Raw genomic sequence first — 15,034 nt, 5'->3', positions numbered from 1 at the left:
ACCATGACCACCTTCCAGAAGATCACACTTATTGGCGTAAGGAACCAACCCAGCCCCAGAGGGGGACGTGACTGACAATCCGCAGAAAGGCCTATTCGGTTCTGTCGTCCTTTCTGAACTTGCGAGCGCAGGATTCGAAGTGGCCCTTCTCAGCCGCTCAGAAAAGCCCGATGAAGTCCTCCCACACGGCGTTCGCCGTGTCGTTACAGACTACAGCGATGTAGACAGCTTGGCCAAGGTCTTGAGCGGTCAGGATGCCGTCGTCTCCACGGTCGCCGCCGAGGCAGCTCTTGGCCAGAAGTTGATCATCGACGCTGCAATTCAGGCCGGTGTCAAACGTTTCATCCCTTCCGACTTTGGCAGCCTTACGACGAATCCTGCTGCGAGTCACTTCCCCCACCACGTCAACTTCGTCGAGATCCAGAAATACCTAAAGTCCAAATCGGATGAGATTGAGTACACTATTTTCAGCATCGGTGCCTTCACCGAATTCCTCGTCAATTACGGCGCCGTCTTTGATTGGCCGGGCAAGACAGCTGAGGTCTGGGGAGATGGGACAAGCCCTATCAGCACTACGAGCCTGGGCGGCGCGGCACGAGCTATTGTCGGCGCCCTCAAGAACCCGGAACCGACCAAGAGCAAGAACCTCTTCATTCATGAGCACGTCGTCACACAGGCACAGCTACTGAGCCTCGCAAAGAAGTACTCGCCGGGGGTTGAATGGACCATCACCACTGTTGAGGACCCTGAGGCTGAATTCGACAGGCTTGAAGCTCTTGCCAACAAGCAGTCCGAAATTCCAACCATCTTTGCCCTTATCAAGGCCTCCCTCGTGAGTGGCAAGTACCAGGCCTGGTACAAGAACGTGGACAATGACCTTGCTGGTGTGCCGGTGCTGACTGAGGAGGATCTGGAGGCTACATTCGCCAAGGCTTATGGCTCCTGAGATAGGGGCAAGTATTCTTACATTCTATCCAACTTTGATTAGACTCCCATAGCGTCAGACGGGCTGACGTCCAGGCCCAATGCCATACACATTGGGTCCTGTCAACTGCTATGAATATAACAACTACTCCCTTCGAGGTTGCTTTCACGGATGTCTTTTCATGCACATACCCCACGGGCCAGTTCCTCCCTCTCTTTTTTCGTTCTCTTTTCTAAGGCGCCTCCTCCGTCTGGGCCTACAAGCTGAATCGCCATGGCTATAGTCATCTACGGCCTTCTGGCTCGATCGATCTTCTGGCTCAGTTAACCCATCAAGGGCCGGGCTTCAACTATATAAAAAAAACACAATGTCAACACACCATAGTGTCATATCCCAATGCTAACACAGTGCTATAGTCAACTACATTGGTCATAAAGTACGCACGCCCTCAGATGTTGGAAGGCAAATACTCATAGAACAACTGCATTGTTTGGTAACGAATGCCGACACATCAAAATTGGCCACTCCAGTTCGGCCTGATAAAATTGGAACTTGGCTATCTTGACTAGGAAATCCTACCGAACCGGCCTCATGGCAATCCTAGAACTTCCTTGAGCACCTGGAGAGCACCAAATAGCTCATTGTCATGATACTTGCGCGCAACTATCTGCAGATTGATCGGCGCTCCGCCAAAGTTTGAGCTCTCCCACAACTCCTTGACATGTCGGCAAGCGTCACTCAACGGCACGTAGTCCGCCTCATACTTATCCCCAGCCTCCGACTTGATCGGGGTCGGAACTACCACGCCAGGGTAGTCAACAAGGTTGTAGAGCGAAGTATAGTTCCAGTAGAATGCCGTATCGTGGGCAGAAGCAGGACCAACAAAAGCCGGTCCGAGAACCACGTCAACGTCCTGCTGGTTCCAGCTCTCTGCGAACGCCCAGCGGAACTCATCTCTTTCTCGGCGCATCTTACTGAGGTCCGCAGCTGTCTGCATACCTTGCGCTTCTGCATCTTTCCAGATCCACTCTGTCAACGGATGGATTGGTTCCCCTGTAGCAAGAATGGCGTCTTTGGCAAGCTTTCCACCCTCAGGCCAGTACATTCTCCTGACCTTTGACCAGGCGTCTGCTGAACCAAAGACCTTGAAGTCTTTCATCTCGAGGACTCCCTTGTGCTTTGGGTCGGAAAGAAGACCCCTTGCCCAGGACAGGGCTTTCTTGACTGGTGGTTGAGGGTCCACGAAACCGTCATTGCTGATGAAACCAATCTTCAGTGGCCGACCGAGAGGCGTCTGCAGGCCTGTCCATGGAAGTGGAACGAGCCTTGGATCCTTAAGATGAGGTCTAGCGGAGAGGACACACTTCATGAAAAAGTCCATGTCCGTCAGGCTGCGGCACATGGGTCCCGTGGATGCCAAGATTGTCAGCTCAGCTGGGAAAGGGCTTGCATCGAAACCCCTCATTGGCAAGGTATACGACGTAGTCTTGAATCCATAGATGCCACAAAAGGCCGAAGGTCCACGGATACTGCCACCAATGTCTGTGCCGACACCGAGAACGGAGCCCTTCATGGCGATCAGGGCCGCCTCACCACCGGTTGATCCGCCAGCAGAGAGGTGAATGTTGAAGGGGTTCAGCGTCCGGCCCCAGAGGGAGTCGCTCTCAAGATGCATGATGGTCTGGGGCTGGTTTGTCTTACAGTAAAACACAGCCCCGAGCTTCCGCAGAATAGCAACCATGTCACTGTCCTTGTCGTCCAAGACAAGGCTTTGGAGGCAACCCTGGGAAGAAAGAGTGCCAGCAATGGGCATGTGCTCTTTGATGCTGATGGGAAGACCGTGGAGGGGTCCAATAGGCTTTCCATGCTCGGCCAGGTACTGATCCAACTGCCTAGCTTGGGCAATGGCCTCGTCCATGAACCACTGCGTCAAGCAGCAGGTGAGCTGGTGCGCAATGATTGCACGCTTGGAGAAGGCAGTGGCCACAGCGACTGCAGTGAACTTGCGACTAGCGATAGCCGCAGCAAGGCTGACAGCATCATAGTCCTCGGTGATGTGGATCTCCTCATCCGTCAAGATCCCGCAGCTTGACGGTATGCCAGAGACATCAGTTGGAGGGTTGCTGATGAGCTCTGAGGGGAGGTAATAGTCAAAGGGGACTTTGGCCTTGAGGTCTCGCAGCAACGCTTCCCTCCTCGCCTCGAAAGCGGGAGTTCCACGCGGAATGGGCTTTGGCTGGACCACTGGCAGAAGCGTGGCCTCCCTTACAGAAGTCTCTGCCTGGTGTTTGGCCTCGACGACCGACAGGTCTTTGGAGGTAGCCTCCAGGTGAAAGATGGGTGAAGAAGTAACGACACTCATGATAAGGATGTGCGGTGACTGCTATCAAGGGAGAGATAAGAAGGCAACAACTTGAAGTGCGGAGGGACAAGATTACCGGGTTGACGCTCTGCCATTTATCAGTGAATTCGGATGCTTAGATATCATGTTACTCTTGTGGCCAACTCCAGCCTGGCAACGTAGTACATACACTCGAGTACGCCACGACTATCTACAACCTCAACTCGCTCATCAATTTCCGGCCGTGAAACCGCCCGTATCAAGGTTCCCCTCATGCGCAAATACGTCCTATTGGCTCAGCTCCGGCCCCAGTGCGTTCCTCACATCCGCCCGCCAAAACGCGTTTTCGCCACGTTTGTCTTAGTCGCTGATACGGGTTGACAATCCCTACATGCTGTGGATCTGACCATTGACGTGTATTTGCGCGACCCACCTTCACACGGCTTTGGATAAGGTGTGCGCCACGGCAGCTGGGTGGGTGTGCCGGTGAGGTCAGGGTTTCCGGCGCCATCAGCAGGTGAGGTTGTGTCTCGCTTCAATCTGAACTATTGTGTCCTTGTATTGTAGGATCAAAGGTTGGATCACTATAAAGTAGGTGAACGCTCTTCCATGATCGACACGATCCGAATCTCCAAGTCAATCATCCATCTGGCTTAACATTGTAATCCTTACGTTTCTTCCAACATGGCTGAACCACGAACTCCACCCGGCACTGTCCACCTCGTGGACTTGAACCAGGACATGCACGCTCGCCATGCAGGTGGTGCTAGCGATATTGTTCTGAACCCGGTGCCTTCCAATGATCCCAACGATCCTCTCAACTGGACCCCTCGTCGCAAGCTGCTCGCCCTGATCTGCCAGAACCTGTAGGTCAACGTCATCAGTTACTGGAGTGGTATTGTGGCTAACTATAGTCAAGTTATACTTGGTTCTGTGGAATCTCCGTGTCTACTGTTTATTCCGTCCTTGTGCCCCTTTCACAGGCATCCGGCGTGTCCATCTCGACCCTCAATGAGGGCACCGGTTACATGTTTTTACTCTTGGGCTGGGGTCTCTTGTTCTGGCAGCCTTTCTCGTTGCGGTATGGCAAGAGATTGACATATCTCATTTCCATCCTCGGTGCCATTGTAAGCAGACCTTCACATCGTGAATCATATCTAAGGCTAACCAATGGCTCAGGGCACCTGCATCTGGAGGTATTTCACCGGAACCACACTTCCTTATCTGCTTCGAAATCCGGCTGACATTCTTACAGTGCGTACGTCAAGAGCAACGGCGAGTGGCTTGCCCGGTGCATCATCCAAGGCTTCTTCATCGCGCCCATAGAAGCCCTTCCTGAAATCTCTGTCACCGACATCGTAAGTGGTTTCTACCAAGGAAAGGACACTTCTGACATCTCACCAGTACTTTACTCACGAACGCGGGACCTACATGGGAATTTATTCCTTCGCTCTCGCAGGCAGCAACTACTTTGCGCCCATAATCTGCGGCTTCATCGCCGAGTACCAGGGCTGGCGATGGGTCTTTTACTGGCCCGCCATCTTCCTCGCCTTTGTCTTTGTCTTTCTGTTCCTCTTCATGGAAGAGACCAACTACAACCGAGTGGTAGTCCCTGAATTCACTTCGCCCGTCAGTCCCTCTACTTCGGAACATGCCATTGACGACAAGAGCCACCCTGTGGAAGAGGCTGCCAGAACCTCTATGGCTGAGACAGGCGAAGTCTACGCCGCGCCAAAGACGTTTATCCAGAAGATGTCTCTTTGGCAGCCATCACCAGGCCAAAACATGCTCAAACGTGCGGTTCGCTCTCTCTCGTTCCTCAGCTGGCCCGTCATCTTCTACGCTGGCTTCTCCTACGGCTCGTACCTCATCTGGTTCAACGTGCTCAACGCAACATCTTCCATCATCCTCTCTGGCGAGCCTTACAACTTCAAGTCATCCATGGTTGGGTTGAGCTACATATCTTGTTGCATTGGCGTCATCGTTGGAGCTCTCGTTTCGGGTAACTTCAGCGACTGGCTAACCATCAAGCTCGCCCGTCGCAACAATGGAATCATGGAAGCGGAGCACCGGCTGTGGCCTTTTGCCATCTGTGTCGTCATGGTTCCTGGTTCTTTGATCCTCTGGGGCGTTGGCGCTCAGCATGGCGTTCATTGGTTTGGCCTCATCTTCGCCATGGGCTGTCTTGCCTTTACCAGCGCGGTTGGTGTCACTCTCAGTGTCAACTACTTGATTGACAGCTATCACGACATCAGTGGCGATGCCATTGTCACCGTCATTCTTGTCCGCAACACAATGTCATTTGCCATCAGCTACGGGTAAGCTTTTCTCTCTTCGCGCGGGAACCTACACTCACAAGTTTGCCAGCATTACTCCGTGGTTGACAGACCTTGGGTACCAAAACTGTTTCATCTCGGCTGCGTTTGTTGGAATGACGGCTTCTTTAGTGTTCCTTGTCATGATCAAGTATGGAAAGTCGCTCAGGATCAAGAGTGCGGCCAAGTATGAGGAACTGGTCAAGCGGGATCAGGCCCAGTGGGAGCACCGATAAAGGGGGTTGCTGGATGGTGTTGAGTGCCACTCTGGACAGAATACATCGAATATCAAGTACGCATAAAGTACTAATTGTGATTAAAATCGGTTCGAGACATACGCTAGCAGCTGCTACGTTGTTCAAAAAGAAGGCATTCCGAGCATTCCGAAATCTGGTATCCGAAACCGCATTTCACAGTTGCCCTACTCCGTGACATCAATCTTTAACTTTGATCCATCTTCCAGAGCAATGCCGGGGCACTTTGGAGATACATGACTCGTGTAAACTAGACAGTCTCTTGGCTCGTTCTTGGTGTTGATTCCGTTCTTTGTTATCATCAACATGGCCACCCTAGACAGATACAGCGCCCGTGGATTCAAGCCAAGATCCTGGTCAAGGTGGACTCTTACCCCGCAAACTAACCCTCCACCAAGGATACGGTCCAATCATTGATCCTAGACCAAGCCCCCAGATAACGGAATTAGAAGCCGGTAACGTTATCTCCTTGGCTGCGCCGGGGCTACCAGCGTGTCGTAATCTCCACTACTAGGTCACTATCCTAAATACTAGGAACGACTGTATGAATGTGTTAAAACCTTATCGCATCCCCGATAGACAACAGAAGAGACTAACCATTATTCGCTTAGATTCATGCCATCGTGTCGATGAGATACGTACCCTGCACATATTAAGATCACCACCTCCCCCAGGTCCGCCATGTTGAACCCCGTTGAAGCTCTCTCCAAGTATCCCCCCATTCTTTCAATTATCTCTGACACGTTCTCGTCAGCCTTCCCAAGGAGTGTGGCATACCAGAATGACACACAAACGACAAGCACTATGAGTGGTGCTACTCGGCCGAAACTCCGTACAAAAACTGGCTGTCTGACCTGTATGCTTGCGTACCAGCAGCCATCCGAACATGCGCTAACTGATAACTAGGCAGACAGCGCCGTAAGAAATGCAACGAAAAGTTCCCTGTCTGCGACGCCTGCAGCTTGTCCAGTAGGAATTGCCAATGGCCCTCGTCTTCAGACCTCCTTGATCGTCGCTATGCGTCCCACTCCGACTCTCGACATCGAGAGCCCATCGCCAAACCGAAACCCGAGCACATAACGACACCAATAGAAGATGGCCAGGTCTGGGAGGGGCCGGTGCAGGAAATCCAGCATGATGCTGTTCCTGTCGCTTTTCACGGCGACTCCGAAGGGATGCACCCCCTGGATCTTGTCTTGGAGGCTGGCGCTGTCCATGGCGTCATCTCCCATGACCTAGAGCTCCTGCTCTCTCGACATTTTGCCGACAGATACTTTTCTCTTCTCCTGCTGCCCAGCTGCCATCGTGGATTTCATGATGGCTGGCTAATAGACATCCAGCACCTCATGGTGACGCACAAGAGCCTCTATTACTCCGTCTTGGCTTGCTCTGCGGCTCATTATATGAATGATGAATCCTGGTACAGGCAGGACCTTGCGCTCATGTACTATTCCAAGGCGCTCAAGGAACTATCTACTCTTCTTGCAACGGTTTCGAGTCACGAGAACCACAATGGCCTATTGATGTCGGTGATGCTATTGTATCTGCACGGGGTAAGTTCTGCAGTTCTTCGAGGAGGGATTCCAAAGTTAACGAGCAAAGTGTCTAGGATGGGGCACCACCAATGATATACCACGGCATGTCAGTGCAGCAACCCGCATCGTCACACTCCGCCTCCTAAACCGGCCCGACAGCACACCGCGGCTTTTTGATAGACTTGCTATCGAGAGCGTCGTCTACCAGACCTTCCTTGTTTCAACGGGTCTTTGGTCTGACAGCAGTGAACTTAGTTATGATTTTAATCCTGACTTCTGGGATGGAGCAGAGAAGCTATTGGAACGCTCGACCCTCTTTCCAGGAAGCCAGAGGGCCCTCAACAGCCCGGTGCTTGGTGTGCCTGCGTCACTTTTCCGACTAGTCATGTTGCTGAGACAATGCTATCGAGTTGGCTTCTCACTTGGCCCGACCACTCTGGAGCAACTGAGAAACGAGGTGGCCAGCTGGGAAGAACGATTACCCTACGAGGAGGACCTCCGATCACGCTTTAATGAGACTGCAAAACTAACGCCTCAGGAAACATGTTTTAGGGACGGGAGCTATCTCTACGCAACACTTGCTTCTCTTTTGTTGGAACAGATATTGCAGGGCCAGGTGAGCGCGGGACTCCCGCTCGCTGTTCCCAAGGATACCTGGCAGATTCAAATGGCGGTTCAGGTTCTCAAGAGTCATCAAAATGATCAGGTGTGGACAAAATGTTATCTCGGCGACTGGCCCATCTATTCCCTCGGGTTGTTCATGTCGTCTACTGAGCACAAGCAACTGGTGCGATCGGAGCTTCAGAGACGATGGGAGTGTACAAAGACGGCAATGGTCACTCGCTTCGAACGGGATTTGGAGGCTATCTGGGCTGCTCGGGATGGAACTGAGGTGGTTTGCTCACCAGGCTCTCAACACAATTATTCACGATCGTAATTTTGGCGAATTTTTATCCTCTTAAAGCGCAGACAAAGCTCGCACTCTCTTTTTCCTCCTTTGCCCCCAAGGTGAAATACAGGGTAAGACCCGTTACCGAACATGTCCGGCTGTGACATGCAGCATGTTAGTGCCCGCTTATCATACTACTTGAATCCGTGTAGGGTGTCTGTGAACTGTGCTCATCTCTTGCTGCCTATTAGTCAGGTGTGATTGGTAATGTGGGGTAAAAAGTCAACCGAAGTTGGGGTGGAAAAGCAGCTTGGATATTGTCAAAGTGACAACACCCCTGGTTGGTAGCTAAAAGGAGCCATGTTCCGCCCCGTTCTACTCTGCTGGACACTGACAACTTAGTGTTCATCCAGACAACTTTATCTAACATCACCACTACGACAATATCTCGAATCAAGATGGGTTCCATCCCAGTTGACCAATACACCGACTTCAGGAGCATCGCCGTTGATGGACTTCCCTTCTTCACTCCCAAACAGCGTATGCCCGTGGGCACGGCAATTTTGGCGCCTGATGACGGCATGACTGAGGATACTATCACTCCAGCTTTCCGTCCCATTACAATCCGCAGCAAGACTTTCCAGAATCGCATTTGGGTTGCCCCTATGTGCATGTATAGTTGCCAGGATGGCATGTTCAGCGACTTTCATGTTATGCATTATGGGCAATGGGCTATGAGGGGTAGTGCCCTAATCACATTGGAGGCAACTGCTGTCACACAGAGGGTAAATCTTATCACCGTTTCGTGTGGCATTCCTTCATCAAAGAGGACCTAGCTGACACCCGCAGGGGCGGAACACTCCACAGGACGCAGGCCTCTGGTCTGATGACCATATCCCACCTCTCAAGCGGGTTATCAACGTGATCCACTCTCAGTCGCAAAAGGTTGCTATCCAGCTGCAACACGCGGGGCGAAAGTGTAGCGTATGTCCCCCATGGCTTGGACTTCGCCTTGTTCCCGATGCCTATGGCGGATTTGCCAAAGACGTGCAAGGCCCAACTGCCGAGCCTTGGAACGAAAACTATGCTATGCCCAGCGAGATGACCGAGGAAGAGATTCTTGAGACTATTGAGGCTTACGGTAAAGCTGCTGCCCGAGCTGTCAGGGCAGGTATTGATGTCATCGCAATTCACGGGGCCCACGGATATCTTATCCATTCCTTTGCTTCTCCTGCTGTGAGTAACGCATCTGAAACTTCTCCTAGGTTGTCAAAGAAGACCCACTGGGGGATAAATAGGGCGCAAATTAACACTCAGCCTGCAGACCAACAAGAGGACCGATAGATGGGGTGGAAGCTTCGAAGGCCGCACTCGATTTGGTATCGAGGTCGTCAGAGCTGTTCGACGTAATATCCCAGAAGATATGCCACTCTTCTGGAAGATCTCGGCTGTAGACTGGCTACCTGCTGGGAAGGGTTGGGAACTGGAAGACACTCTCCGATATGTGCCAATCCTTGCCAGCGAGGGCGTCGACCTGTTTGATATTTCCAGCGGAGGAACTGACAGACACCAGAAAGTGCAGCTGGGACAGCAGTATCAGGTTCCCTTTGCGAAAGCCGTGATGGACCTGAAACTACCCAACGTATTTGTCGGCGCCGTGGGTTGGATCCGAGACGGAGAAACAGTTCATGATGTAAGCTGTCACACAGACATTTCGATGACTTACCAGCTGATAATCCTACGCTAGATTCTGAGCAATGAAAAAGCAGACGTTGTCCATGTCGCCCGCGAGTTCTTGCGAGATCCCAACTTTGTTCAGAAGGTTGCGCTCTCCACCAAGACAGAGGTCACTTGGGTTGACCAATATCACCGCGCGCCAAGTAAGTGACTAAGTCATTCTATGCTTACTTTGAAGAAAATCGAAGCGCTGGAAAAGAACCTAGTCTCTAACAAGCTATCAGTGAACAAAAAGTATGTCGAGTCAACCACCACGATAACTACGGATCGAAAGGCCTTGGATAATGTCACGCAGACACATGAAAACCAAGCTTCGAACAAGATGGACTCTTAGAATTTTGTTGGAGTTGCACATCGTCGCGGTTTGGTTGTAGATGGGGTTAGACTTTGAGTAATTGGTTGGGCTGGAATGGACAAAAGAGCAGAAGTGCATAATTCTTCACGATGATGCTACCTCAGGCGTGCGGCATCAGTTCCTAGAGTGTCGACCTGGGGGATCTAGACTGTGTCAACAGTGTAGGGCCTTGCTTGTCGAGCCGGGCCCTACTCGACTGGTCAGTTCGATGGGAAAAGCGCATGATAGTAGTTAGAGGAACTGACATGTTCATGTCAGTAGTACATCCTCGACCATACTGATATACTTCAATGCCCGGCAATGACGAATAAATGCTGTCATCCCGACTCGGTATGTGAGAGATGCGTGTCTTGCACTGGCGTTTGGTGGTGGACCAGGTGTAATCGCCTGTAGATGTACTCATAACTCACCATAAATGTAACTCTCTGTTTGACTTCTGTTATCTGATCTTGGCCGCATGTAAACTATGCCATGATGAAATCTGTTCGTAATGCATCATGGGCTGGTACCACCTGATGATACACTCCAAGGACGACAATCGCCGAACAGCGATTGGCGCCCACGAGAATTCCTTGATCCGAGGTTGCATCTTGTGTGCGTATCCGGCCCCGACGCTGCTGCCGGGATGGTGGGCGTCAAGGTTACGGACCCTTGTCGACTCATTCATTTTCTACCCCATTATTTCCTCTTTCGATGCTCCTCTCCCCAAGGGCCAAGGGGGAGACTGATATGGTGGTTCCGAAATAGGAAATACCCCAATTACCCCCTTACCCACATTCGCCACGCCGTCATCCCGTCTTGTTGGAGGGAGAGCTAGTCTGAGTCTACCAGGCAACATGTATCACGTATCACAGAACATTGTATTTTTCAAAGACTTTCCACAAGAGGTCGACAGACACTGAAGCCATCTTTTCCCTCGCCACAATGGCCACCAAAACCGTCACACCTTTCATCACTAGGTGCGCTGCCGTTATCTCGACCGCCAACATGGCTCCAGGTCTGGCTCGAAAATATGAAATCAACGCCGATATGGGCGAAGGCTTTGGTCGGTGGAAGATGGTGAGTCTTGCAAATTCTCAAGTCGACTGGGCTTTTGTCACTGACCGACATTCTCTAGGGACCGGATGAAGAGCTGATGCCGTTGATCGATGCTGCCAACATCGCATGTGGGTTTCATGCTGGTGACCCTTCGATCATGCTCAAGACGATTCGTCTGTGTAAAAAGCACGGTGTCAGAGCGGGCGCTCATCCTGGACTGCAAGACTTGTTTGGCTTCGGCCGAAGAAAGATTGAAGTTGATACTGGAGATATGTACGCCATGATACTCTACCAAGTCGGCTCCCTTAAAGCCATGCTTGATGCCGAAGGCGTGGAGCTCTCTCATATCAAGCCTCATGGCGAACTCTTCTTTTACATGCAAAGAGATACGGCCATTATGAGAGCAGTTCTAGAGGCCTGCGCTACCTTCAAAGTCCCTGTCTACGCCTCTCAAAATGCCGAACAAGAAGCCATGTGCAACGAGCTGGGCATTCCCTTCCAAGGCGAGGTATACGTTGACATCGACTACTCACCTGAGGGGAAGCTCTTACCGTTTGCAAAGTCCCGAGCTGCGACACCAGAGCTGTGTTCTGAACGTGCCTTTTCGGCGACGAGGACGGATACGGGAAAAGACATCAACGGAACCCAGTTCAGTTTTGGCTTTGGAAACAAGCCGTTCAGCATCTGCCTTCATTCGGATGCACCTACAGTCTTGGAAAATGCCCGGGCAGTGCGAAAGGCAATTGATGAAGCCAACAGAGACAAGTTTGTTTCCACGGGGCCTCACCTATGACCGGATGTCACACATGTTAGACCTTGAGAGTCATACTCATTATCTCAATAAATCAATTTACATCAATAACGCGACACGCGATGTTTCCTGTTCATTGACCGTATTCGTGACTGTGGCGTCAGTTGGTCGAGGCTCCATGTCTTACTGCCAAGCAATGGCAGCGTCTCGGCAAGTCATCCACGCTTGTATCTGTCAACAGGCCACAATTCATGTCAACTAAGCCCTTGTACCGGTCCTTATCTACATTGGACAAGATTGCTACCATGGCTACCGCAAGCGGCCCACACGCCCCTACCAACCAAGCCAATTTATCAAGGCGGGGGAATATCGCCTTACTGTATCAGGTCTCGCCGCTAATCCTAAGAGATAAGGACCCGGGCATCTGGGAGCAAAGAATCGGGGTAGTAATACCCTAGTATCATGGGCTCTCAAACAAGGGCTCGTTGCTAGAATGGTCGAGGCCGAGTACAAAAGGATATCCCGGCCTACCTCACAAACACCCCAGCACACCATCATCTAACATTCTTGTTGATCATTCCTCTGGCCCTTGGATGCATGCCGATCATCCCCAAGGCCGAAACCACTTAAAGCCTTGATGCTCTTTGGCTCAGTTACTTAAGTCAAGCTTGCAAAATAACGAAGCAAACCCATTCGTCTTCACTGTCATCGTCAAGCAATCACGATGACGTCTCAAGTACCCATCCCTGGTACGGTTCAGCTCGTTGATGCCCAGGGCATCTTCAACGTCAAGCATGGCCAACAAGCCCGAGACATTGTTCTTGTCCCCCAACCCACCGACAACCCCGATGACCCCTTACGATGGAGTGTCCCTCGAAAGACGAGAAACATCATCTGCGCTATGACATGGTGCTTCTTTGTTGCTGCCATGATCTCGGGCCTTTCGCCGGCGTACCTTCTCATCGAGCGCGATACTGGTATTTCTGTTGCGGATCTTAGCACGGGAAATGGTCTTCTCTTTCTGTTTCTCGGTTGGGGTACAATGATCACACAGTGTCTTGCACTGAACTACGGCCGTCGCTTGACCCTCATGGTATCTATCATCTGCACCACTGGCGTAACCCTATGGACCGCATACGTTCAGACGAGAGGGGAGTTCTTCGCCAACAGAATCCTCCTCGGCATTGTGTCTTCTCCACAGGAGACACTCATCGAGGTTATCATCGGAGATATCTTCTTTACGCACGACCGAGGCTTCTACATGGGTGCTTACAGTTGGACCCTGTGGTGCGGTGCGTTTCTGGCGCCGGTGGCATCTGGCTACGTCGCGCAGGATCTTGGTTGGCGATGGATCCAATATGTCTTGACCTTCATTGGAGCTGGCGTTGCAGTTGTAACGTTCTTTTTCTTTGAAGAGACAATGTTCTACCGCCATAACAACGTTGGAGACTTTCGTGGCATCTCGGGTCTTGACCCAGACCACACGGGCAATGTCACCGAAGTGGTTGCTGACGCCAAGTCCGGTGCAGACGAAGAGGCCAAGATACGGGCAGTCAACCGAGACGAAGATTCCGCCTCGAGGTCTATCCAGACATCCTCATTCGAGTCAACAGAAAGCACTAGGACCTACCTTGACAAGCTCAAGTTTTGGGGCTTCCGCGATTCACGACAACCCAACACCTTCAAGCTCTTCTTCTTGCCCATCCAGCTACTCCTCATGTTTCCAGGAATGTTCTTTGGTGGCCTCCTCGTCGGCGGAATCCTCTCCTGGTACAACGTTGTTGGTGGCTCGCTGGCCCTGATCCTGGGCAACCCTCCGTACAACTTTAGCGCAAACAACATCGGCCTTTGCTATCTCGCTTGTGTCGTTGGCGTCACTATCGGCTGTTTCATCTCAGGTTGGATGTCGGATGCTCTCGCCCTCCGCCTTGCGCGACGAAATGGAGGCGTCATGGAACCTGAGCAGCGTCTCTGGACCTGTCTCATTGCCCTCGTGGCGCATCCTGCCGGCTGTCTCCTCTACGGAGTTGGTGCATCATATCAGATCCATTGGTTCGGAATTGTATTTGGTCTAGGCCTTATCTCTATCACTCTCCCAATGGGCTCTAACCTAGCCTTTACCTACATTCTCGACAGTTACAAGGAGGTTGCCGGCGAGGGCCTTGTCTCAGCTATCCTCATCCGCAACATGATGGGTAAGTCTCCAGCCTGTGGTTCTAAAGCAGTTCACTGACGATTCTAGGTTTTGCTTTCGGTTACGCTGTTGTCCCCATGATTGAGAATCTTGGCCTTCGGTATGCCTTTGTGTTGATCGCCATCTTGGGCTTAGCCTTGTGGTGCAGCGCGATTGTGATGATCTATGTTGGGAAGACTCTTCGACGCTCGACTGCCCAGTCATACTGGAATCTTGTTGAGCGATATGGTGCCACGGCCCATTAAGCACAGTGGTATTGTTTTGTTCTGTAACCATGTGTGGCGTGAGTGGTGGGGGAGAACTATTGCGTATTTAGTCGAGTATCTACAGTCACTATCATAATAATACCTTCGGCTTCGCTTTATTAGTCCAACTACACCGGTGACGAGGAGAAGGAAGACACAAAACTCCCTTGTCTTTCTTGTTCTCAATGCCGTTTTAGAAAAGGTTATCCCCTACTGCAACAAATGATATGGCTGTATATTAGCACTTTGTGAACTCGTTGAGATTTCCAGAGACCATGACGTCACAGCGAACACAAGCCAATCGCCGAGTTATGAGTCGGCGCCGAAAACATGACTTACGACCAGGTGCTCACATGACGACGCGATCAAGTCTCGAACTGCTTCACTTTCAGTCGGCTTGCACGAGTTTGGCATGCGACTTGACTGTAACCCAGCCATCAGCACGCTAGAATCCG

The 15,034-nt window shown here is 51.5% G+C and overlaps 6 protein-coding genes across 6 annotated transcripts; 5 read left to right on the top strand and 1 right to left on the bottom strand.

The window, feature by feature from the left end:
- Window positions 1-3: 3 nt before the first annotated feature.
- On the top strand, window positions 4-946 carry LRP88_14584 (aromatic alcohol reductase; the record flags this gene model as incomplete). Its single annotated transcript, XM_083250923.1, has 2 exons — window positions 4-36; window positions 86-946. The coding sequence occupies 2 exons, from the start codon at window positions 4-6 to the stop codon at window positions 944-946; spliced, it is 894 nt and encodes a 297-aa protein (XP_083093323.1).
- Window positions 947-1,514: 568 nt separating this feature from the next.
- Window positions 1,515-3,287, bottom strand: LRP88_14583 (uncharacterized protein; the record flags this gene model as incomplete). Its single annotated transcript, XM_083250922.1, has 1 exon — window positions 1,515-3,287. The coding sequence occupies one exon, from the start codon at window positions 3,285-3,287 to the stop codon at window positions 1,515-1,517; it is 1,773 nt and encodes a 590-aa protein (XP_083093322.1).
- A 663-nt stretch (window positions 3,288-3,950) lies between these two features.
- On the top strand, window positions 3,951-5,817 carry LRP88_14582 (major facilitator superfamily domain-containing protein; the record flags this gene model as incomplete). The annotated part of the gene is made up of 6 exons (XM_083250921.1): window positions 3,951-4,132; window positions 4,186-4,393; window positions 4,446-4,462; window positions 4,522-4,631; window positions 4,726-5,584; window positions 5,634-5,817. The coding sequence occupies 6 exons, from the start codon at window positions 3,951-3,953 to the stop codon at window positions 5,815-5,817; spliced, it is 1,560 nt and encodes a 519-aa protein (XP_083093321.1).
- Window positions 5,818-8,717: 2,900 nt separating this feature from the next.
- On the top strand, window positions 8,718-10,330 carry LRP88_14581 (NADH:flavin oxidoreductase/NADH oxidase; the record flags this gene model as incomplete). Its single annotated transcript, XM_083250920.1, has 5 exons — window positions 8,718-9,044; window positions 9,109-9,495; window positions 9,584-9,952; window positions 10,007-10,139; window positions 10,221-10,330. The coding sequence occupies 5 exons, from the start codon at window positions 8,718-8,720 to the stop codon at window positions 10,328-10,330; spliced, it is 1,326 nt and encodes a 441-aa protein (XP_083093320.1).
- Window positions 10,331-11,338: 1,008 nt separating this feature from the next.
- On the top strand, window positions 11,339-12,182 carry LRP88_14580 (LamB/YcsF family protein; the record flags this gene model as incomplete). The annotated part of the gene is made up of 2 exons (XM_083250919.1): window positions 11,339-11,410; window positions 11,469-12,182. 2 exons carry the CDS (start codon window positions 11,339-11,341, stop codon window positions 12,180-12,182), a joined length of 786 nt encoding a protein of 261 aa, XP_083093319.1.
- A 682-nt stretch (window positions 12,183-12,864) lies between these two features.
- On the top strand, window positions 12,865-14,579 carry LRP88_14579 (uncharacterized protein; the record flags this gene model as incomplete). The annotated part of the gene is made up of 2 exons (XM_083250918.1): window positions 12,865-14,335; window positions 14,383-14,579. 2 exons carry the CDS (start codon window positions 12,865-12,867, stop codon window positions 14,577-14,579), a joined length of 1,668 nt encoding a protein of 555 aa, XP_083093318.1.
- Window positions 14,580-15,034: the final 455 nt, after the last annotated feature.

Source organism: Fusarium phalaenopsidis, assembly GCF_050370095.1.
Source record: "Fusarium phalaenopsidis strain FUZ10S chromosome Unknown contig_32372, whole genome shotgun sequence".
Classification (NCBI taxonomy): domain Eukaryota; kingdom Fungi; phylum Ascomycota; class Sordariomycetes; order Hypocreales; family Nectriaceae; genus Fusarium; species Fusarium phalaenopsidis.
The sequence above is the reverse complement of the archived record's forward strand: the minus strand, read 5'-3'. Positions and strand labels throughout refer to the sequence as shown.